Raw genomic sequence first — 22,512 nt, 5'->3', positions numbered from 1 at the left:
TTTTACCTTTCTTAATATCTTATGTACTTAATGACACAATGACATTTTTAGCTGTCAGACTTCAGAAACCACATATACCCCCTCTAAAAAAGGCTAAAGAAATAATACTGATTTCCTTCAGTATTTATTAGACCAACAGATACAGATCAATAACTGATCATTACAATGATTTAAAAGCAGATAAGCGAATAAATACAGAGATGACATCAGAGAGGAAAATAAAATCACTGAAACATCCACTGAGGACATAGTCGTTCCACAGGAAGTAAACAGTAGTGATGTCATCAAAGAAACAAACAAGGCTTCTGTGACGTTAAAATCTGCAGGTGAAAAGAGCTATACGAGTTTTATCAGTAATACACAATTTTATTAATATACACTTAATATATCTGTACTGAGACAGACTAAAACATTTAACAAGTTTGTTTTATTTCCTCTAAATAACTGTTTAGTTTATCTTTCAGTGAGTTTTATGCAACTGAGTCCTTAAACTTTTATTTTCTAAAAATTAACAAGAAACATTTCCAGTTCAGTCAGAATATTTCTGGTGGTTAAAGACTTACAGTTTATTTTAATTATTTAATTGTCTTGAGTTAAATCTGGTTTCCTGTTTTCAAATCTAGTTTATATTGTTTCAAAAGCAGCAATTTGTTTGTGTCAGAAACACAATAACATTTTTATTAAGATAAATCCTGTTCTGCGCATATGTGGACAATTTTTTCCCCCCACAACCACTCCTGAGCTACTGTGATTTAAAACCATTTTCTAGATTTTAAAGTGGATCAGACTGCTGTATTTTATCAGCACAGTCTGAAAATGGATGAAGATTTATTAATAATCTAACAGATCTGGCAGCACTCTGGCCCGTTAGGGAACCAATATTAAAACTGTGCCGAAAGAGCCCGTAAATGTTTTTGGGATCTGGGTTCTGAGAAAAACGTGAAAACATGCTTTTTGGATTTTCCTGTAGCTATTATAGCAGTTTTCCCTGTTTTACCTATTGTACCTGCTTGCTCGTTAGGGTCTGTGGATGCTGCAGACACCAGATTTAATTAATTAATTAATAAACCAGATTTATTAGTCACTGACTTTATCCATCAACACATATGAATAGATCAAACCAGGAATGACGTGCTTCCTCTGGAATGCCTTTAATGTAAAATACCTACAGGAAGTACGTACCAACACCTGTGAACAGCTGGTGGCTTGACATCATGATGACATTATGAGTTAATGCTGTGTGATTGGAGGGCCATGATCAATGATTACTTGATATCTGAAATGATCGGTTTATATCACTGATTCAATCTGTTAAAGGGACAAACTGTTTTCACATCACTGCTGTCTTCTCAGCTGAGTCTGTGCTTTCCCAGGTGAGTTGGTGAGGTCATACCTGAATAATTACAAATATATGTTTTCTGTCTCTGTAGGACTTACCAGCCAATAAGAGTCTGTCTGCTGTTGAAACAGGTCACTCAGAGTGACATCATCAGGGGTGCTCCAGTCAGGAGCTGACACCTCCGATTTTACATGAATGTCTCACCTAAACACAGAGTCTACACATAAAGACGAGTGTTAATAAGTAATTGGAGGTCACAAGCAAATCAGATGAGCAGGTAAGTGAGTCAGACAGAGTGCTGGGTGATTTCATGGTCGGAGGCGGAGCTTATCTGACGCTCCACCGCCCGTTGGGCCTTGCAGGCGGCCATCTTGCTCTGGATGTCCCTCTTCTTCTCAAAATAGTCAACGAGTGGTGGCTCCGTCAGCAGTGATGCCAGCACCTGTTCAAAGGTGATCGACCAATCAGCATCCAGTGTGCTACCCTGCCTGAGCCCGCCCCCAATCAGCACGGTGTCATCGGCAATGTCCTCGCACTGCAGCGAGCCGGAGCTCACCACTGAGTATGACGACGCTGATGTGTCATCTCTAATTTCCTCATCAGACGTTTGCAAAGCTGCTGGTTCTAGCTGGGCGTCGGCCAGAGCTCGGCATACCTGAGCGTCCGCTGACCCCTCCTCACTAGGTCCCTCCTCCCCCTGAGGGTCAAGGGGCAGGGCCTGAGCATCAATTGACTCTGACTTCTTGCTGCCGTTGTTGAACTTCTTGCCGACCTCCCCGATGCGCAGCAGCAGGCTGGCCACGGTGGCGATGGAGTGGTACAGCTCCTGCTCCAGAGGCTCCTCGCTGAACATGTTGTACAGAGTCTTACAAAACTCAATGAACTGTTCCTGCACACAGACCCATGCATTAAATTCATCACACCTGACAAAGACATTAGAATTAAAACCTCACCTAGGCCTTACCTGGTTCATTCTCGGCAGGTCTTTGATCGTCTCTCTCTTGAGCTCTTTCTCTTTGGCCCACATCCTCAGGTAGTACCTATAGTCCTTCACCTTCTCCTCTGAAAAAGCACACGTCAAAGGTCAAAAGGTGGAATTCATGGGTAACTGGGTTATCTAGAAAGAGTTCTGACAACCTTGTTGATACCAATAATTAGTCTGAAGATAATGAGTTTACAGACAACCGGTTTAAAGAAAACACATTACTAGTCCACAGGTACAGTGGCTTGCAAAAGTATTCATACCCCTTGAACTTTTCCACATTTTCTCACGTTATGACCACAAACAAATATATTTTATTAGAATGTTATGTGAAAGACCAACACAAAGTGGCATACAATTGTGAAGTAGAAAGAAAATTATACATGAGTTCTTTTTTTTTTTAAATAAAAAACTGAAAAGTGTAGTGTGCAAAAGTATTCAGCCCCCTTTTCTCTGAGTGCATTCAATTGCCTGCAGAAGTTGCCTGATGGCTGCTGACTGACTGAATGTTGACCTAATGACTGAATAGAGTCCACCTGTGTGTAATTTAATCTCACTTCAAATACAGCCTCTATGGTTCGTTAAGAGAATATTGGGGAGCAAACAGCATCATGAAGTCCAAGGAAGACACCAGACAGGTCAGGGATAAAGTTGTGGAGAAATTTAAAGCAGGGTTAGGCTATAAAAACATTTCCCAAGCTTTGAACATCTCACGGACCACTGTTCAGTCCATCATCTGCAAATAGAAAGAGTATGGCACAACTGCAAACCTACCGAGACATGGTCGTCCACCTAAACTAACAGGCCGAACGAGGAGAGCACTGGTCAGAGATGCAGCCAAGAGGCCCATGGTGACTCTGGATGAACTGCAGAGATCTACAGCTCAGGTGGGGGAATCTGTCCATAGGACAACTATCAGACGTGCACTGCACAAATCTGGGCTTTATGGAAGAGTGGCAAGAACAAAGCCATTGTTAAAAGAAAACCACAAGAAGTCCTGTTTGCAGTCTGCCAGAAGCCATGTGAGTGACCCAGCAAATGTGTGGAAGAAGGTGCTCTGGTCAGATGAGACCAAAATTGAACTTGGCCTAAATGCAAAACACTATGTGTGACGAAAACGTAACACTGCACATCATTCTGAACTCACCATACCCACTGTCAAACATGGTGGTGGCAGCATCATGCTCTGGGGCTGCTTCTCTTCAGCAGGGACAGGGAAGCTGGTCAGAGTTGATGGGAAGATGGATGGAGCCAAATACAGGGCAATCTTGGAGGAAAACCTGTTGGATGTTGGAGTCTGCAAAACACTTGAGACTGGGACGGAGATTCACCTTCCAACAGGACAACGACCCTAAACATAAAGCCAAGGCTCCAATGGAATGGTTTAAAATGAAACATATTCATGTGTTGGAATGGCCCAGTAAAAGTCCAGACCTAAATCCAACTGAGAATCTGTGGCAAGATCTGAAAACTGCAGTTCACAAATGCTTTCTGACTCAGCTTGAATTGTTTTGCAAGGAAGAATGGGCAAAGATTTCAGTCTCTAGATGTGCAAAGCTGGTGGAGACATACCCCAAAAGACTTGCAGCTGTAATTGTAGCAAAAGGGGGTTCCAAAAAGTATTGACTCAGGGGGGTTGAATACTTTTGCACACTGCACTTTTCAGTTTTTTATTTGTAAAAAAATAAACTCATGTATAACTTTCTTTCTACTTCACAATTGTATGCCATTTTGTGTTGGTCTTTCACATAACATTCCAATAAAATATATTTATGTTTGTGGTCATAATGTAAGAAAATGTGGAAAACTTCAAGGGGTATGAATACTTTTGCAAGCCACTATAACTAGTCTACAGATGGCTATTATACAAATGACCTGTCTATACTGAAAATGATTTTACATACACATGATTACACACAACGCACATATAAAGCACTAAATAATCAGGCTCCATCTTATCTTAAAGAACTCATAGTTTCATATTTTCCCAGCAGAACTCTCCGTTCTCAGGCTGTAGGTTTGCTTGTGGTTCCTAGAGTTTCCAGATGTAGAATGGGAGGCCAGTTACTTTTGCTTTTCTTCTTTTCTATTTCTCACCGCAGCCAGTGAGTACTGTGAGTACTAGTGAGTACTACTACAGTTTAAAACAAAAAACTGCTGAACACAGAGTACAGATTTAACATTGTTAAACATTTTAACTGCATAACACAAGTAGATCAGTACAGTGTCAGGAAGTGTAGGAGGTGGGTGGGGAGTATTTACCTTTCTTTTCTGCACTGTCTCCACCTCCATCCTTTCCCTCCTCACCTGCTGGTAGACAGGAAGCTGTCATCAACAGTAACCAGAGCAATGATGTGTTTAAACAGTTTGTGTTAACAGACACAAAGGGACAGACATCAGATTCAATCACTGATCAGGACCTTTCTTGCTCTTCAGCCTCTAAATTACAGCACTTGCGTCTCTGACGATGCCCCAATCAGTAATGTCACATCACAGGTAACACACCTGAACCTAGAAGCAGTGGCTACTCAGACTTGTTAGAACTAAATTTTCTCACCAATTCTAGTCCAGTCATGGCCACAGCAAACTATGGCAGTCCATACATTCCTCCTCAGTCCCCTAGAGGTTCCAGGGATCACAGTCTTCCTTTCAACTACCTCGCCACACACCTGTGGCGCCCCAGGACTCAGTCTGGCTGAGGAGCTTTGCTGCTATCTTATATAGACATTAACTATTATATTGGACTGCCTGCTGCCTAACACATAGCATGTAATCACCCATAAGAGGATGGGTTCTCTGTTGAGTCTGGTTCCTCTCAAGGTTTCTTCCTGTTGCCTTCTCAGGGAGTCTTTCCTTGCCACCGTCGCCCTTCATACACATTCACTGTTCATGTACTGTTCTTTGGTTGTGTAAAGCTGCTTTGTGACAATGTCAATTGTAAAAAGCGCTCTACAAATAAAATTGAATTGAATTGCTATCCGTAGTTGGTACTGCTTCACCAACTGTGGCTCCTTCCCCCAGAGAGGTGACATTCTACAGGTTAACCCTGAAGTAAGAGGAGCCACGGAACCTTCTGTAAACTCTCACCACCTCAAGTGGTGAGGTCACAGCATATGCCAAACTGAACCCTGAGCCTCACAGATGTAGACCTGAGGATCATTCACTCACTTGCAACCTCCCGAGACCTGGTTCCAGGACACAGGCGTATAAAGGAGACCTGTATACAGAATTATATGATGCCATTCAATCTAATCCCATGAAGGTTGCTCAGTACTGCATACTTAAAACTTCTTTCTTTCTGGACTGTGGCCTCTAAAACTGCCTAGATGTTGTGCACTGTTAAATATTTCTAGGGCCAATGAGCATGCTCACAAGTACAGAGCTGGGTGACTTCCTGTTGGGTCCCCATAAACATGGACATGGACAAAATAAAATGTTTTCACAGTTGTTTTAATTTTTATTTACAGTCTCCTCATTTTCAAATACTGTCCATGAAAAGATGTTTTTTTTCCATTTTCATGTGACCAACTTGTTATAGGACAGTGTGGACACTGACCATGCTGAGCTTCTGTCCTGTGGGGCTGGTTAAAGCTGGTGATGGTACAGTAACTTCAATGTCAACTACAGTGAAGACTTTACCAGAACAAACCAGACTCACTACTGTAATCCAGTTAGAAACCAGTTACTGTGTCTCTAAAGAGCTGCTGCAGCATAGGCCAGGGGAGAACACCTGCTGTGACATCACTGGTTATTGGCAGGGCCAGAGAAGCATCCTGTCCAGCTGAGCAACAGCAGGTTTCCTCAAACACACAAACACAAACCTGATATCACTTCCTGCTGCCCCAATATGTCCAGATCAGACAGGAAAGAAGGTTCTGGAGGGAAACATCACATGAAGACCAAGAAAAGCAAAGAAGAAGAAGAACTAGTTTGACAAGCAACAGTTAGATTTGTTAATTTAAAGTTTCTTCATGCAAATCAAGCAGTTTATATCTACAGAACATCTTTATAAACCATAACACATTAACATTAACACTGGTGGTCGCAGTCAGTGAAGTGTGCAAAATAAATCTAATGTGGTGAAGCAGAAAATGACGGCTGTAGACAGTTCGCGGCTGTAGTATGGGCACAGGCGGACTAAGAGTATTGCAGTGGTAGAAATACTGAGGTAAGTATGGAATTTGCTGTATTTCACCTTGTGGTTCATCCTCTGTGAAGAAGTGTGTCGCCTCCAGTGCAGATTCTGCCTCCTCGGGACACAGAGCTGAGAAACAGACAACACAAACAGACATCGTGTTCATAGACAGGTCTGCAGTAAAACAACTGTCTCGCATGAGGTGTCTTGGTAAACAGAGGACTATTTTGCGCAGGATTTTGTTTCTCAGGCCATACAGACACTCAGTGTGTTTACCTGCACTTAATTGACCTGTTTACAGTTGGCTTTCTCCACTAAGCGGTGTCATGTAAACGGGAAACCTGGTTATTGTGATCAGATTAGTGGATTAGAGAAACCTGATTTCTCCAGGTGGATTTCTCCCAGAGAATTCTGATCACTCTGCCATGTAAATGTGTCACCAGGTTTCTAATCAGCTTTTTTTTCTAGAGATCACGTTCAAGACAAAGGCTACAGACAGTCACCACTCTACTTCTATCAGCAGAGGAGCAGCAGGATGAAAGAAGAGATCAGTACACGGAGCGACAGTGCCTCGTTTTTAAATTAAGTGTCTCTCTTCTTCTATTCCTGGCCAAAACCCTTGATGGGCAGTCTTCAATCAACTGACTGACTTGCTTTTTAGGAACGACCTCCTTGATCTCAACTAGTCTGGTCTTCAAGGGTGGTCAGTCCACAGGAAGGGATCTTGGCAGGAGCAGGTTTTTAACTCTCACTGCCTCTCCACTGACATGCCGCATGGCTCCATTCTTGGTCCTCTATATTTTTCCATCTATACTACATCCCTAGCTTCCATCATCCAGTCGCATGGCTTTTCCTATCATTGCTATGCTGACCAAACACAGCTCTTCCTGTCCTTTCCACTGGATGACCCCACAGTCTCATTTCACATCTCTGCTTAGATGAGAGAGAGGCATTTTCAACACAGCCTCCCCAAGACAGCAGTTCTTTCTTTAGAGCTGGTCATTAGTTATTCAACAAATACACACACAGTGAGGGGTTCAGGTCAGAGGGAGCAGACCAGGTGAGCTGTTACCTGGGGGGAGGTGGAGCTTGTACAACAGCTTAAGTTTTTCCGTCATGTCACCATGATACATCCCACCTGCAGACACGCAGACAAACAAAACACACAGTGAAGAGGCTATATTCTCACAAATTTATAACAAACATGGAATTGTAGACTCTGGTCCTGTGTGTCTGTGTGTCTGTGAACAGTCTGGTTGTGTGTTTGTGACCAGTCTGGTTGTGTGTGTGTGTGTAAAGTCTTGTTGTGTGTCTGAACAGTCTGGTTGTGTGTCTGCGTGTCTGTGAACAGTTCGGTTGTGTGTGTGTGTGTGTAAAGTCTTGTTGTGTGTCTGTGAACAGTCTGGTTGTGTGTCTGCGTGTCTGTGAACAGACTGGTTGTGTGTGTGTGTAAAGTCTGGTTGTGTGATTTTGTGTCTGCGTGTGTGTATAAAGTCTTGTTATTTGTCTGTGCACAGACTGGTTGTGTGTGTATGTAAAGTCTGGTTGTGTATGTGTGTGTGTTAAGTCTGGTTGTGTGATTTTGTGTCTGCGTGTGTGTATAAAGTCTTGTTATGTGTCTGTGAACAGTCTGGTTGTGTGTCTGTGTAAAGTCTAGTTGTGTGTCTGTGTGTGTGGGTAAAGTCTGGTTGTGTGTCTGTGTAAAGTCTGGTTGTGTGTCTGTGTGTGTGTGTGTGTAAAGTCTGGTTGTGTGTGTGTGTGTGTAAAGTCTGGTTGTGTGTCTGTGAACAGTCTGTGTGTGTGTGTGTGTGTGTGTGTGTGTGTGTGTGTGTGTGTGTGTGTGTGTGTAAAATCTTGTTGTGTGTCTGTGAACAGTCTGTGTGTGTGTGTGTGTGTGTGTGTGTGTGTGTGTGTAAAGTCTGGTTGTGTGTCTGTGTAAAGTCTGGTTGTGTGTCTGTGTGTGTTAAGTCTGGTTGTGTTTCTGTGTAAAGTCTGGTTGTGTGTCTGTGTGTGTGTGTGTGTGTGTGTGTAAAGTCTGGTTGTGTGTGTGTGTGTAAAGTCTGGTTGTGTGTGTGTGTAAAGTCTGGTTGTGTGTGTGTGTAAAGTCTGGTTGTGTGTCTGTGTAAAGTCTGGTTGTGTGTCTGTGTGTGTGTGTGTGTGTGTGTGTGTGTGTGTGTGTGTAAAGTTTGGTTGTGTGTCTGTGTAAAGTCTGGTTGTGTGTGTGTGTAAAGTCTGGTTGTGTGTCTGTGTAAAGTCTGGTTGTGTGTCTGTGTAAAGTCTGGTTGTGTGTCTGTGTGTGTGTGTGTGTGTGTGTGTGTGTGTGTGTAAAGTCTGGTTGTGTGTCTGTGTAAAGTCTGGTTGTGTGTGTGTGTAAAGTCTGGTTGTGTGTGTGTGTAAAGTCTGGTTGTGTGTCTCTGTGTGTGTGTGTGTGTGTGTGTGTGTGTGTGTGTGTGTGTGTGTGTAAAGTCTGGTTGTGTCTGCGTGTGTAAAGTCTGGTTGTGTGTCTCTGTGTGTGTGTGTGTGTAAAGTTTGGTTGTGTGTGTGTGTGTATAAAGTCGTGTTATGTGTCTGTGAACAGTCTGGTTGTGTGTCTGTGTGTGTGTGTGTGTGTGTAAAGTCTGGTTGTGTCTGCGTGTGTAAAGTCTGGTTGTGTGTCTGTGTGTGTGTGTGTGTAAAGTCTGGTTGTGTGTCTGAGTGTGTTAAGTCTGGTTGTGTTTCTGTGTAAAGTCTGGTTGTGTGTCTGTGTGTGTGTGTGTGTGTGTGTGTGTGTGTGTGTGTAAAGTCTGGTTGTGTCTGCGTGTGTAAAGTCTGGTTATGTGTCTGTGTGTGTGTGTGTGTAAAGTCTGGTTGTGTGTCTGAGTGTGTTAAGTCTGGTTGTGTTTCTGTGTAAAGTCTGGTTGTGTGTCTGTGTGTGTGTGTGTAAAGTCTGGTTGTGTCTGCGTGTGTAAAGTCTGGTTGTGTGTCTGTGTGTGTGTGTGTAAAGTCTGGTTGTGTGTGTGTATAAAGTCTTGTTATGTGTCTGTGAACAGTCTGGTTGTGTGTCTGTGTGTGTGTGTGTGTGTGTGTGTGTGTGTGTGTGTGTGTGTGTGTGTGTGTAAAGTCTGGTTGTGTCTGCGTGTGTAAAGTCTGGTTGTGTGTCTGTGTGTGTGTGTAAAGTCTGGTTGTGTGTGTGTGTAAAGTCTGGTTGTGTGTGTGTGTGTAAAATCTGGTTGTGTGTGTTAAGTCTGGTTGTGTGTGTTAAGTCTGGTTGTGTGTCTGTGTACAGTCTGGTTGTGCGTCTGTGTAAAGTCTGGTTGTGTGTCTGAGTGTGTTAAGTCTGGTTGTGTTTCTGTGTAAAGTCTGGTTGTGTGTCTGAGTGTGTTAAGTCTGGTTGTGTTTCTGTGTAAAGTCTGGTTGTGTGTGTGTGTAAAGTCTGGTTGTGTGTCTGTGTAAAGTCTGGTTGTGTGTCTGTGTAAAGTCTGGTTGTGTGTCTGTGTAAAGTCTGGTTGTGTGTCTGTGTGTGTGTGTGTGTGTAAAGTCTGGTTGTGTCTGCGTGTGTAAAGTCTGGTTGTGTGTCTGTGTGTGTGTGTGTAAAGTCTGGTTGTGTGTGTGTGTGTATAAAGTCTTGTTATGTGTCTGTGAACAGTCTGGTTGTGTGTCTGTGTGTGTGTGTGTAAAGTCTGGTTGTGTCTGCGTGTGTAAAGTCTGGTTGTGTGTCTGTGTGTGTGTGTGTAAAGTCTGGTTGTGTCTGTGTGTAAAGTCTGGTTGTGTGTCTGTGTAAAGTCTGGTTGTGTGTCTGAGTGTGTTAAGTCTGGTTGTGTTTCTGTGTAAAGTCTGGTTGTGTGTGTGTGTAAAGTCTGGTTGTGTGTCTGTGTAAAGTCTGGTTGTGTGTCTGTGTAAAGTCTGGTTGTGTGTCTGTGTAAAGTCTGGTTGTGTGTCTGTGTGTGTGTGTGTGTGTGTAAAGTCTGGTTGTGTCTGCGTGTGTAAAGTCTGGTTGTGTGTCTGTGTGTGTGTGTGTAAAGTCTGGTTGTGTGTGTGTGTGTGTGTGTGTGTAAAGTCTTGTTATGTGTCTGTGAACAGTCTGGTTGTGTGTCTGTGTGTGTGTGTGTAAAGTCTGGTTGTGTCTGCGTGTGTAAAGTCTGGTTGTGTGTCTGTGTGTGTGTGTGTAAAGTCTGGTTGTGTGTCTGTGTAAAGTCTGGTTGTGTGTCTGAGTGTGTTAAGTCTGGTTGTGTGTCTGTGTGTGTGTGTAAAGTCTGGTTGTGTGTCTGTGTGTGTGTGTAAAGTCTGGTTGTGTGTCTGTGTAAAGTCTGGTTGTGTGTCTGTGTGTGTGTGTGTAAAGTCTGGTTGTGTGTGTGTGTGTGTAAAGTCTGGTTGTCTGTCTGTGAACAGTCTGGTTGTGTGTCTGTGTAAAGTCTGGTTGTGTGGTTGTGTGTGTGTGTGTGTAAAAACTTGTTGTGTGTCTGTGAACAGTCTGTGTGTGTGTGTGTGTGTGTCTGTGTAAAGTCTGGTTGTGTGTCTGTGTAAAATCTGGTTGTGTTTCTGTGTAAAATCTTGTTGTGTGTCTGTGAACAGTCTGTGTGTGTGTGTGTGTGTGTGTGTGTGTGTGTAAAGTCTGGTTGTGTGTCTGTGTGTGTGTGTGTGTAAAGTCTGGTTGTGTGTGTGTGTAAAGTCTGGTTGTGTGTGTGTGTAAAGTCTGGTTGTGTGTCTGTGTACAGTCTGGTTTGTGTCTGTGTAAAGTCTGGTGGTTTTGTGTCTGCGTGTGTGTGTGTGTAAAGTCTGGTTGTGTGTGTCTGTGAACAGTCTGGTTGTGTGTCTGTGTGTCTGTATAAAGTCTGGTTGTGTGTGTCTGTGAACAGTCTGGTTGTGTGTCTGTGTGTCTGTGTAAAGTCTGGTTGTGTGTCTGTGTGTGTGTGTATAGTCTGGTTGGTGTCTGTGAACAGACTGGTTGTGCGTCTGTGTGTCTGTGTACACTCAGATATGGACTCACTGAGTCCAGTGATGAACTCCTTGAAGTTGACCAGTCCATCTTGATTCTGGTCCAGGAGTCTAAAGAGCCGGGTGGACAAAGAGGGGGTGTGGCCCCCACAGACCCAGGGGGCGAGTGCAGTGAAGAGCTGGGTGAACTGGACAGGGTCGATGCGGTACTGCTCCAAGTACGGCAGGCTGGGGTCGTGACGCTCAGCCGCCGAGCTGCTGGAGCCCCAGTAGCAGCTTGTCATGTGTTTGGACTGAAGGTCAGAAACAGACAGATTCAGTTTGTGTCAGATTCTTAAAGAAAGAGTGTTTTCCAAGACATCTGTGTGTTTCTGACCTTAAAGAGACAGTACAGCTCCTCCAGCTCCTCGATACTGAAGGCAGACTCCGTCATCATTGCCCTCACCTGCAGAAACAAGCACACCTGTAAACACCTGTCTGCGGCAGGATGTTAGTGTTAGCTTACAGCACACTAACAGCACCCACCACGCTCCTCTTGGCAGTATCCTCCAGCGACTGGATGACCTTTAACCTTTGTTTGAACCTCATCTGCTCGATAACGTCAGAGCGAAGGCTGCCGAACTTCTGATTAGAGAAGAAACTGAAATTAGTTCAAAAAATCACCATGAGACGTGCAGCAGGAATTAGACTGAGACGCTGACGTTATAGACAGTGATTGTGATCACATCATGATGTGTCATCGCACTGACCTCATAGGACGACTTGATGAGGTCGAAAATGTCGATTTCACGTGGGGGCTCATCTCCGCTTGTCAGCAGGGCGTGAAGGTGAGGGATGGGGGGGGTAACCGTCTGTTTATTCACAACATTATCAAGGTACCTGAACACACAAATATAATAGATATAATCTCAGCTGCAGTACCACACATGGTCAGCTTGTTAGTACCGGAGTCTAAGCCCTGCCTGCCCAGACTGGAGACCAGTCCAACTCCTACCTGCCCAGGATGGTCATGGCTTCTCCCTCATCGTTGCAGGACAGCAGGGCATCCATGTTATCGTGGAGGACAGCCAGCGCCACCTGCAGGTAGATTTAGAGACAGGATGTTGAGATAACTGGCGCACACAGTTCGTTTGTGTCTTTGTTGTTCGTTACTTTTTGACACATCAAACAATCATTTTGGTCTACAACCCCTCGGCCAGTGAACGACGTCTGGTGGTGCAAGCACCACACAGTAGACACCAAGGAAAACTCTTCAGCTCAGTGATCCCAAGATGGTGGAATGAGCTGTCAAACTCACTTAATGAGCCCTCTCAGCGACCTCGCTTTCAATATATAAAAAACTGCTGAAAACAGAACTCTTCCGCACCTTTCTGCTCTCTTTTACTTGCATCTCATGAAACAGAAACTCTTCTTTAACAGCACTTTGCTTTGATGTTTTTCTCTCTGACTTCGATTTTTTTGCCTTGTTCCTCACTTGTAAGTTGCTTTGGATAAAAGCGTCTGATAAATGACTAAATGTAAATGTAAATGTTGACCCACCTGCCATGAGTGTGAGTTTGGTAGTGAACAGTACCAATAAAGGTTTAGTAAACAGTCAGTAAAGGGTGGCTCAGTACCTGGAAGATGACCTTGATGCCCTCATAGAAAAAGCAGTCAACCAGCAAGACGGCACTGTCGAAGGGCATCACAGACAAAAAGAGGGTCAGGAACCAGGACAGGCTGATGGTGGAAATGACTCCCAACTCCTGCATGTGTTCATACAGCAGGGGTAGAAAGGCCCGGGTCAGCTCTTCAAACACTCCCTGATCCACCAAAGCTCCTGCTGGTGCAGAAACCGCATTAGACCAGGACAAAGCATACTGTGATGTACGACTCCGGTCTCGTCACTCCGGTCTTGTCATTGACCTACGACTCCGATCTTGTCACTGACCTATGTCCAGTCTCTCACTCTAGTCTCATCACTGACCTACGACTCCGGTCTCATCACTCTGTTCTCGTCACTGACCTCTGACTCCTGTTTAGTCACTGACCTACATCCAGTGTCTCACTCTAGTCCCATCATAATAATGACCTACGACTCCAATCTCGTCACTGACCTACGACTTTGGTCTCGTCACTCTTTTCTCGTCACTGAACTACGACTTCAGTCTTGTCACTCCGGTCTCGTCACTGACCTAAGACTCCGGTCTTGTGGCTCCGGTCTCGTCACTGACCTACAACTCCATTCTCATCACTCTGACCTCGTCACTAACCTATGTTTGATCTTGTCACTCTGGTGTCATCACTGACCCACGACTCAGGTCTCGTCACTGCCCTACAACTCCAATCTCATCAATAACCTACGTCTGGTCTTGTCACTCCGCTCTCATCACTCCAACCTTGTCACTGACCTATGTCTGATCTCGTCACTCTGGTCTCGTCACTGACCTACGACTCTGGTGTTGTAGTAGTCGGGCAGCATCCGCTCACAAAGTGCCACCAACAGCCAGAAGGCTTCTTGCTCTGTACAGTAGAGCAGAAGGACAGAGGTGACGATGTTCATCGCCTGGAGGCAGGGGAAAGTGTCGGTTTATTATTTATCAGTGCCCGGGTTTCATTTAATTACACTGAAATAATTTATATTATAAAATGATTTGTTATGTTATTATGTTGTATGCTACTTGTTTTTATTTACCTGGCAGTATCCGATGCCAGGGTTGCGGTGGGCGTAGGCAGTGAGGACGCGGCGCAGTGCGGCAATGCCCGTCTCATTCTGAAATGCTCGATGTTCAGGCATTGAGCGATGGAGGTCACGCTCTATCTCCTCTGTAGCTAACGAACACAGCCCCATGGCCTGCTCCACCAGGTCGCCATAGTAACCTGGGTGGGATGCCATCTCATTCTGGGCACCTGGATGGACAGGTAAATACAGTACATAAAATGAATAAAGGAACAAACACAGTCCAGCTCTTCTCCCAGGTGAATTAATGTGTGGATGAATGAACAGGTATATACTGACCAGAGAACAGCAGCCACAGCTCCCCTCTCAGGCGCTCTGGAATCCCACTAAGGACAAGTTCTCTAGTTCTGGCGGTCCGGTACATGCAGACACCTCGACCAAACTCAGAGAAATGTATCTTCCATGCCTCTTCCTTCATCTTCTCCTTCATCTGTAGGAGAAGAGGAAGTCAGGAGGAGGAGTAGAGAGAAGAGGGCCAAGAGGATTTACTCCAACAAAGTATATTCTTACTTTCACTGCTTCCTCCCTATAAATCTTAATAATAATGATAATGATATACTTTATTGATCTTCTTTGGTGAACTGTTGTTGGACAGTTGCTAGACAGTAAATGTGGGAACTACTAAGGGGTCTCAGTGTCTTGTACAAGGACACCATAACTCATTCTGCCCTTTTAACTAAGCTACTGCTGTGTAATTACTCCAAATACATCAACCTTTGACTCATCAGTTCACAGAGCATTTTCCAAAAAGGAATAACCTTCCAAATAGTGTTCGGGACTCAGACACTCAGGTTTGTTGATGGTGAAGTGTTTGGTTGCTCTACATCCCAGGGAGCCCTCATGTCTGTGTTTCACATCAATCTGATTATGATTCATACACATTCACTATTCATGTAAACTTCCATAGTTTCTTTGGTTGTGTAAAGCTGCTTTGTGACAATGTGAATTGTAAAAAGTGCTATACAAATAAATTAAATTGGAGCCCAGGTGTCATTGGGCAAGAGGCAGGGTACACCTGGACAGGTCACCAGTCAGTCACAGTGGTGACATATAGAGTCAAACACTTCTTCTGGGTTAACATTGGTTTTCACCTCACCAGTCATGCAAACTGACCTCTGAGGTGAGAGAGGCCTGCAGATCCTTAAATTATTATCACCGTAATCTTAGATTTTGGAAGGTCAGGCATTTCTCACTTTTACTCTCCACAGTTGCCCAGTGGTGCTGAAGGGGGATTGTTGGGTTTCTCTCTCTATAACTCTGTAAAATCTTGACCTTAATATGTGAAGTGAAAGTCAACTCTTTGACTTTCTTTCCTGGAACAACCTCCTCGATGTCAATCAGTCTGGCTTCAAGAGTGGTCACTCCACAGAAACGGCAATTCTGACTGTTGTGGAATCCCTACGGTTGCAAACGCTGTCTTAATTCTATTAGACCTATCTGCAGCCTTTGACACTGTGAACCCTAAGATCCTTATGACTGCACTCTCAGACTTGGGAATCTCTGGATCAGCTCTAGCCTGGCTTCGGTCATACTTGTCTGAACGAAACTTCAAGGTATGTTGGCAGTAGCGTGATTCCGACTCTCATAACCTCTCCCCCGGTGTACCGCAGGGCCTAGTCCTTGGTCCTTCTCTTCTCTTCTTTTTTCCATCTATACTTCTTCTGTAGGCTCTATCATCCATTTACATGTGTTTTCCTATCACTGGTGTGTGTCATCTGCATCACCTATGCAGATGACACACAGCTCTTCCTGTCCTTTTCGCCGGATGACTCTACTGTCTCCTCCTGCATCTCTGCCCGTCTCTCTGACTGGATGACAGAAACCCTTTTTTTGATAGCACTTTGCTTTGATGTTGTTTCTCCTTGACTTAGATTTAGTTTGCTTGCCTTGTTCCTCACTTGTAAGTCGCTTTGGATAAAAGCATCTGCTAAATGACTAAATGTAAATGTAAATGAGAGAAAGACACCTTCAACTTAACATTCCCAAGACTAAAATTCTAGTCTTCCCTGCAAGAACTTCGGCACAACATCAACATCAACATTGGATCTGCGGTGATTGTCCCCGCCAAGACGGCCAGAAACCTAGGGATCATCATTGATGACAAACTGACCTTCACGGAACACATCGCCAGAGTCTCTAGGTCATGTACTGTAGATATGCCCTCCATAACATCAGAAAGATCAGACCCTACCTGATGGAGTACACGACCCAACTCATTTTACAGAACTCTTCATCATCTTCCTTTGCAAAAAAAAAAAAAAAACCTTTCTTCTCTCTCATTAAACAGAAACACTTCTTTAATGGCACTTTGCTTTGATGTTTCTCTCCTTGACTTAGATTTTGTTTGCTTGCCTTGTTCCTCACTTGTAATTCGCTTTGGATAAAAGTGTCTGCCTGAGATATAGTTTGAAAATTTGAAATAGTTTTGTATGGTGCATGCACAAAAATATAATCTTCCCGGTCCCTGGCAATTCGTCTCAATGGAGAAGAACAGTACTTCTAAGAATAGTTCTCAGTATCCAAAAGTACTGGTCTGTATGTAAAGCTGCGGAGACTTGAACTCACAGCTTTGGGTCCCAGGTCCTCCGCAGCGTTTTGGTGATAGAGCCGTAGTAGACTCTGGCTGGCTGTGGGAAGCCCGGGGTGGTAATGGCGCCCCCTGTGGACAGACTCAGATTCTGCAGAAGAGGATGAGGGGACACTGGAGGAGGCCTGAGGACGCAAGAAAAATCCCAACAGTAAAAACGAGCAGAGCTGGACATGTCATCTGACAACAGTCACGCCACTCAGCCACATGGGGCAGTATAACTTCACATACAGACAGTAAATAATTTTTTCTATGTCCTGTTTCCAGTGAATGATTTCACAGCAGATAAGTGACACACCGAGTGACCAATCAGAGACAGCGGGCTGGTGTCGCCCCACGAGCTGTCAGGCGTTCGCTGCAGGAAGTCAGAGATACGTTGGACCAAGAAGTCTCTGTCTTTGAGGTTGGCGAAGAGGAAGTTCATCTTGTTCTTAGTGCTGATGGAAACAGGACACGGCAGGACGCTACTGCTGTCTGCCTTCTCCACAATAGACACCTGAGGAGCAAAGAGCATGAGATAAAAGATCATGGGTAAAAATCTCTGTTCATTCATAACAGAAAGCGCAAAATATTTAGGTCAGGTTTTGCTGTCATCTTAAATCTGCTGGATCAGAGAGACCTGAAAAAGACACCAGGGACATGTATCTGTGCAACCAGGTTTCTAAACTGCTTTTGACAGCACAAGTCTGGCAAAGTAGTGTAGTGGAGAGCCTGAAGATCTGCACATTCGTTTTATAACAAAATAGACTGAAAGTGACAATAACACAATGTGGCTGCAAAAGTCTGAATTCATGTTTTTCTGCTGCTGAGTATTTCAAGCTCAGTCCTCTCTGTGCAGAATAAAAGAATAAAATGAACCCAGGAGCTCTGTTACTGTGCAGCTAAAATCTGTGAGGTGTGCCTTCAGGATAAATCTTTAGAATTACAGTAATAGGTTACTAAAGTGCAGGTAAATACACTGACTTTATTTATCATGGATTTTCCCAGACCTCCTAATCTATCTATCTATCTGTGCAGCATCTGACAGAAGGATCTTTGGACAGACCTCTCGCAGTGGGATGATTAGCTGACATAGATCTTCTTCTCTGCTGTTAAAACAGATGTAGTTGTTGGAGATAAACAGCTGTCCGACCACATGCATCTTAGCAAACGGTGTCCACAGTGTGCAGTCTGTGTGTCCATCCAGACGCTCATCCTGCGTCAGTCTGAACATTGTCCGGTACCGCTCATTCTTCGCCCGAGCATCCAGATCCCTGCAGCAACGACACGCACAGGAAACAACTGATCAGGTCAAATGTCAGAAACGTTCAGAAATGGTGGTTCAGCTGAACAAATATCATTAACAGCATCATAGATTTAAGTTTGTCTCTGTACACATTCACAAACAAGATCAGTCCTTGATGGTTACATCAGTCAGATCAGGTGCACAGCTAATGAACAGAGGGAGACCTCTTAAGTGCAGAGACGTTCTTGAGGGTTTTGCAGGGTTTGGGCAGCGAGCGGTCGGCAGCGAATGCCTCGTTGTCAAGCAGCTGGCGCATGGCGATATTGGCGAGCTGCTCCATCAGCTTGAAGGTGTCGTTGATGTTGAGGAACACAGAGAAGAAATGTTCGGTGTGACGAGTACTGACACGAATGCTCTCTGGAAAAACCAGGGTGGCATTCTTCTCCAGCTGGGTCACCTCCGTCCACGGAACCACCAATGTCACTGAAGATAGGGGGTGAATCATGAGAAGAACTACATTACATTCTAGGATTTTACTGTGTGAGGTGTGTTCAGGTAAAACAAGGTAAGAAGTTTCTATTTAATAAGAACTAATGTTTGTCATACATTAACAAAGAAAAAAACAAAAATATGAGGCATATTATGACATCATTAAACTTGAGCCTGTGATTGGTTGATCGTACCCTCCTTGCCCAGCAGGAACGAGTAGAAGCACAGATGGTTGACAGAAAGGTACAGCCAGCCCTGCCGCGGGACTCTTCCCTTCCAGTAGCTGCAGGAGTAATAATTCACCAGCTTCTCCTCATCAGGCATCCCAAACAGCCTCCTCATCTTCAGCTCTGCCTCCCGAAACTTCCCACAGTCCTCCTCCTGCTCCTCTCCCTGCTTCCCTCGATTCTCCTCTGCAATGATACCCTGCAGGAAGTGACATCGCTCACCAACAGGTACAGGTACACACAGAAAGAAAACTACTCACTACTCCCTAAAATGAACACTAATTAGTCCACCCAATAATGAGCAGTTGATTGAGATGAGCTGTTATCTTGATTAAATGATAAGCAGTACATTGTGGGATAGATAGCAGAAAGTAGTGTACATGCCGTGTGTTGCATAGTGGGATACCTTCAGTGCACTATATAGGGTATGAGAATTCTAACTCTACATTCGGACAGCAGTAGAAAATGATGGAAACACTATATAGTGAACAGTGAGTGATTTCAGACACAGCCACAGCCTGAGGAGGAAAGAACAGGAGCTAACTTACAGAGATTTTGCCTTTGACAAAGGTGGTGACGTCTTCATCGTTGTCGAAGATGGAGATTGTCTGCAGCAGGTTGGACTCCAGCCAGTCCCAGTGCTCTGTGATCTCCTTTCTAGATGAGCCTGCAAGACACAGCTGAGGGTCAACGAATAACACCGGACATCCAATCACAGTCCAGTTAGGTGCACCTTACTCACCACAGGCTATGTTCCAGTAAATCTGAGAGTCTGCAGTCTGCAACAGGATCCTGTACGGAGCTACTCTAGCACTGGAGTCAAGAACCACATCCAGAGTCCCAACCAGGAGACCTGCACAAAGAGAGACCGGTACATATGTAAACCAGGACCCACAGAGACAGGAACAAGTCAACATGTCCAACATGTTAAAGTCAGAAATTGTGTTATTGTGGATAAATTGATGGACAAGTGTTGGGCTACAGCTACTGCTAGTGTTACAGCGTATTCTGAGACCGGCAGAATCTGTAACTCGTAGCAGAGCAGTAGGTTTTCTGAACCCTGCTGTGGAAGAGGTGCTACAGCAGACTGCCTGAACATGACAACTAACTGAAAACTGATTGATCAGCAGAAGAGGCTGCTCTGTAGGAGCCACGCTGAATTTCATATAATTAAATTAAAGTTGGTGATTGTCTGCGGCGATTGTCCCCGCTAAGATGGCCAGAAACCTGGGGGTCATCATTGATGACCAACTGACCTTCATGGAACACATCGCCATAGTCTCTAGGTCGTGTAGATATGCCCTCCACAACATCAGAAAGATCAGACCCCACCTGACAGAATACACGACTCATTGTACAGGCGTTGATCATATCTCGTCTTGACTACTGCAATGCACTACTGATGGGGTTACCAGCATCCACGACCAAACCCCTCCAGATGATCCAAAATGCAGCAGCACGCCTCATTTTCAATCAACCAAAAAGATCTCATGTCACACCGATCTTCAGATCTTTGCATTGGCTTCCTGTGGCTGCAAGGATCAAGTTCAAAGTTCTGTCTTTCTACAGACTGGTCAAAACATCAGGAACTCCACAGCTCCATCTTATCTCAGTTCAATCATTCAGGTCTACATCCCGTCCCGTCCACTGCGCACAACCAGGGAACGTCGTCTGGTCGTACCAGCACCACACAGTCGACACCAAGGAAAACTGTTCAGCTCAGTGATCCCACGATGGTGGAATGAGCTGCAGAACTCTGCACGCTCAGCCACCTCACTTTAATATTTAAAAAACTGCTGAAAACAGAACTCTTCATCATCTTCCTTTGGGAAAAAAAAAAAAAAAAAAAACTCTTTTCTACCCTTTCGTTCTCACATCTCTTGAAACAGAAACACTTTTTTTTGATAGCACTTGCTTTGATGTTTTTCTCCTTGACTTAGATTTTGTTTGTTTGCCTTGTTCCTCAATTGTAAGTTGCTTTGGATAAAAGCGTCTGATAAACGACTAAATGTAAATGTAAATGTAAGTTGACACTTGAAACGTATCTTCGCAGACAGTGATGTGTCATAGTGTCCAAAGGAAGTTAATGTGTATTCACACAATAATTAAATATTCAGGTCTGATGTAAACATTTCAAAACAGATCAGCTGATGTCGCTAGGAGACCAACTTCCTGTCAGCTGACTGAGGATTGGGGGGGGGGGGGGGTGTTAACATGCTTGCTGTCACTGATGATCCTCAGTTCAGACTCCACAACACTTAGACTTCCTGGTTATTTCCAGGTTTAAAGGGAAACGTTACAGGTCTCTGGACCCAGACTTCTTGATCCGCTGCTGCAGGTTTTGTGACATTTCTAAATAAAATCAACAGCAGCTTAAACTGTTTCAATCTGACCCAGCTAAAGCTCCACTTACTGTGCTTTCAGCTGTTCACCTGGTCTTCTTCAGTGAACTCACCTACAACAGATCTGTCTCTATGACAACTGGTACCCTTTGATGAAGACAGTGTGACAGCCTGGAAGCATCTGCTAAAGTTTTAATACTGAATTGTGACAAAGGAGCTGCTGCGCATGATCTGAACCCAAACCTGGGGGCCCGGAAGACTGAAGGACCCATGTGATCCAGGTTGGCTAAAGTGGACTGTAGAGGGTTATACTGTATTTAACAGAGCCAGGCTGACCCGTATCAGTCGCCAGAGCGTATGTAACGCCACTCACCGGATAGTCCTCCTCCGCGGCCGTGTCCGCGCCTCCTCTGCAGGATAAAGAACGGGTTGGCCCGCTCCGAGACCCACAGGGCTCCGGCCAGCAGTACCTCCTCCGGATGGATCCACATCTCTACCCGCTGCCGCTCACCGTCCGCCGGACACACCGGGACTCAGACCTGGACAAAGGACGGCGTCTGGGCTCCGTCTAATTCAGAGAAACACTGACTTGCTACTGTTGTTGTTTTTAGTCTGATGACTGCACTGAACAAACACTTCCGGGTGTGACGCGTTAGAAGGCGCACGATGCGTCATGACATCACAGACGCACAGAGGCAAAGTAACGGAACTGAATTGTGTTTTTTAACCCGTGCTTTATCTCCCATTAAAAGATCGTTTACAACATTATCAGTGTCCAAAGGGGATTTCTCTCTGATCCGAAGTTGTAAAATCAGTATTTCTATGTCTACGATGTTGTCGAGCTACATGTCATCCCACCCTCTGCCCTCTGGACCTGTCTGACTCGTCCTGATGCCCAACTTCTGGTTGGAGATCTCGTCGCCTGGATCCACCGTCTGCCCTTTGGGATGCGTTTGGAGACTGGAGTTGGTCACACACTACTATGAAGTCGGTCTTGGCCTCGGCAGACGTCGGAAGCTGTTTCTTGGAGGTCTCGACTCAACGCTCAATAGTCCAGTAATGGAACAAGTCTGCCTGCAATTAACTAACTGGACTCCACATTACCTTAAAGACATTAACTATTATACTGGACTGCTGCCTACACAGCATGTAATCACCCATATGAGGATGGGTTCCCTGTTGAGTCTGGTTCCTCTCAAGGTTTCTTCCTGTTGCCTTCTCAGGGAGTTTTTCTTGCCACTGTCGCCCTCGGCTTGCTCATCAGGGACAATCTGATTATTATGATTCTTACACATTCACTGTTCATGTACTGTTCTTTGGTTGTGTAAAGCTGCTTTGTGACAATGTCAATTGTAAAAAGCGCTCTACAAATAAAATTGAAATTTTATGTTATTAAATTGGAGAGGTCAATAAACAAAGTACAAACTCATTAAAGGCAATAATTATACTTTAATAACATTTAATACTGAGGCAGTAAAGACACAGTGAACTGAAAGCATCAGGCACACCTCCACCATCATCACCTTTTTCAACATGACCAAGTAACAAGGACA

General features: G+C 44.5%; 1 protein-coding gene across 2 annotated transcripts; it reads right to left on the bottom strand.

The window, feature by feature from the left end:
• Window positions 1-105: 105 nt before the first annotated feature.
• On the bottom strand, window positions 106-21,908 carry LOC113150329 (TBC1 domain family member 9B). 2 transcript variants are annotated; one of them, XM_026342784.2, is made up of 23 exons: window positions 21,333-21,908; window positions 19,360-19,470; window positions 19,166-19,284; window positions 18,585-18,816; window positions 18,126-18,384; window positions 17,722-17,929; window positions 16,975-17,172; window positions 16,655-16,801; window positions 14,369-14,519; window positions 14,045-14,259; window positions 13,798-13,915; window positions 12,987-13,189; window positions 12,365-12,447; window positions 12,120-12,249; window positions 11,896-11,994; window positions 11,747-11,815; window positions 11,423-11,663; window positions 7,529-7,594; window positions 6,517-6,585; window positions 6,143-6,196; window positions 4,584-4,646; window positions 2,304-2,401; window positions 106-2,228 (listed from the first exon to the last, which is right to left on the bottom strand). In XM_026342784.2, exons 1-23 carry the CDS (start codon window positions 21,448-21,450, stop codon window positions 1,626-1,628), a joined length of 3,654 nt encoding a protein of 1,217 aa, XP_026198569.1. In that variant the 5' UTR covers window positions 21,451-21,908; the 3' UTR covers window positions 106-1,625. The 2 variants fall into 2 exon arrangements, with proteins under 2 accessions (XP_026198569.1, XP_026198570.1); XM_026342785.1 differs by having other exon boundaries at window positions 1,626-2,228; window positions 4,584-4,628; window positions 21,333-21,450.
• Window positions 21,909-22,512: the final 604 nt, after the last annotated feature.

The sequence above is a fragment of the Anabas testudineus genome, chromosome 9 (assembly GCF_900324465.2).
Source record: "Anabas testudineus chromosome 9, fAnaTes1.2, whole genome shotgun sequence".
Lineage (NCBI taxonomy): Eukaryota > Metazoa > Chordata > Actinopteri > Anabantiformes > Anabantidae > Anabas > Anabas testudineus.
Note: the sequence above shows the minus strand (reverse complement) of the source record. Positions and strands in the feature narration are given on the sequence as shown.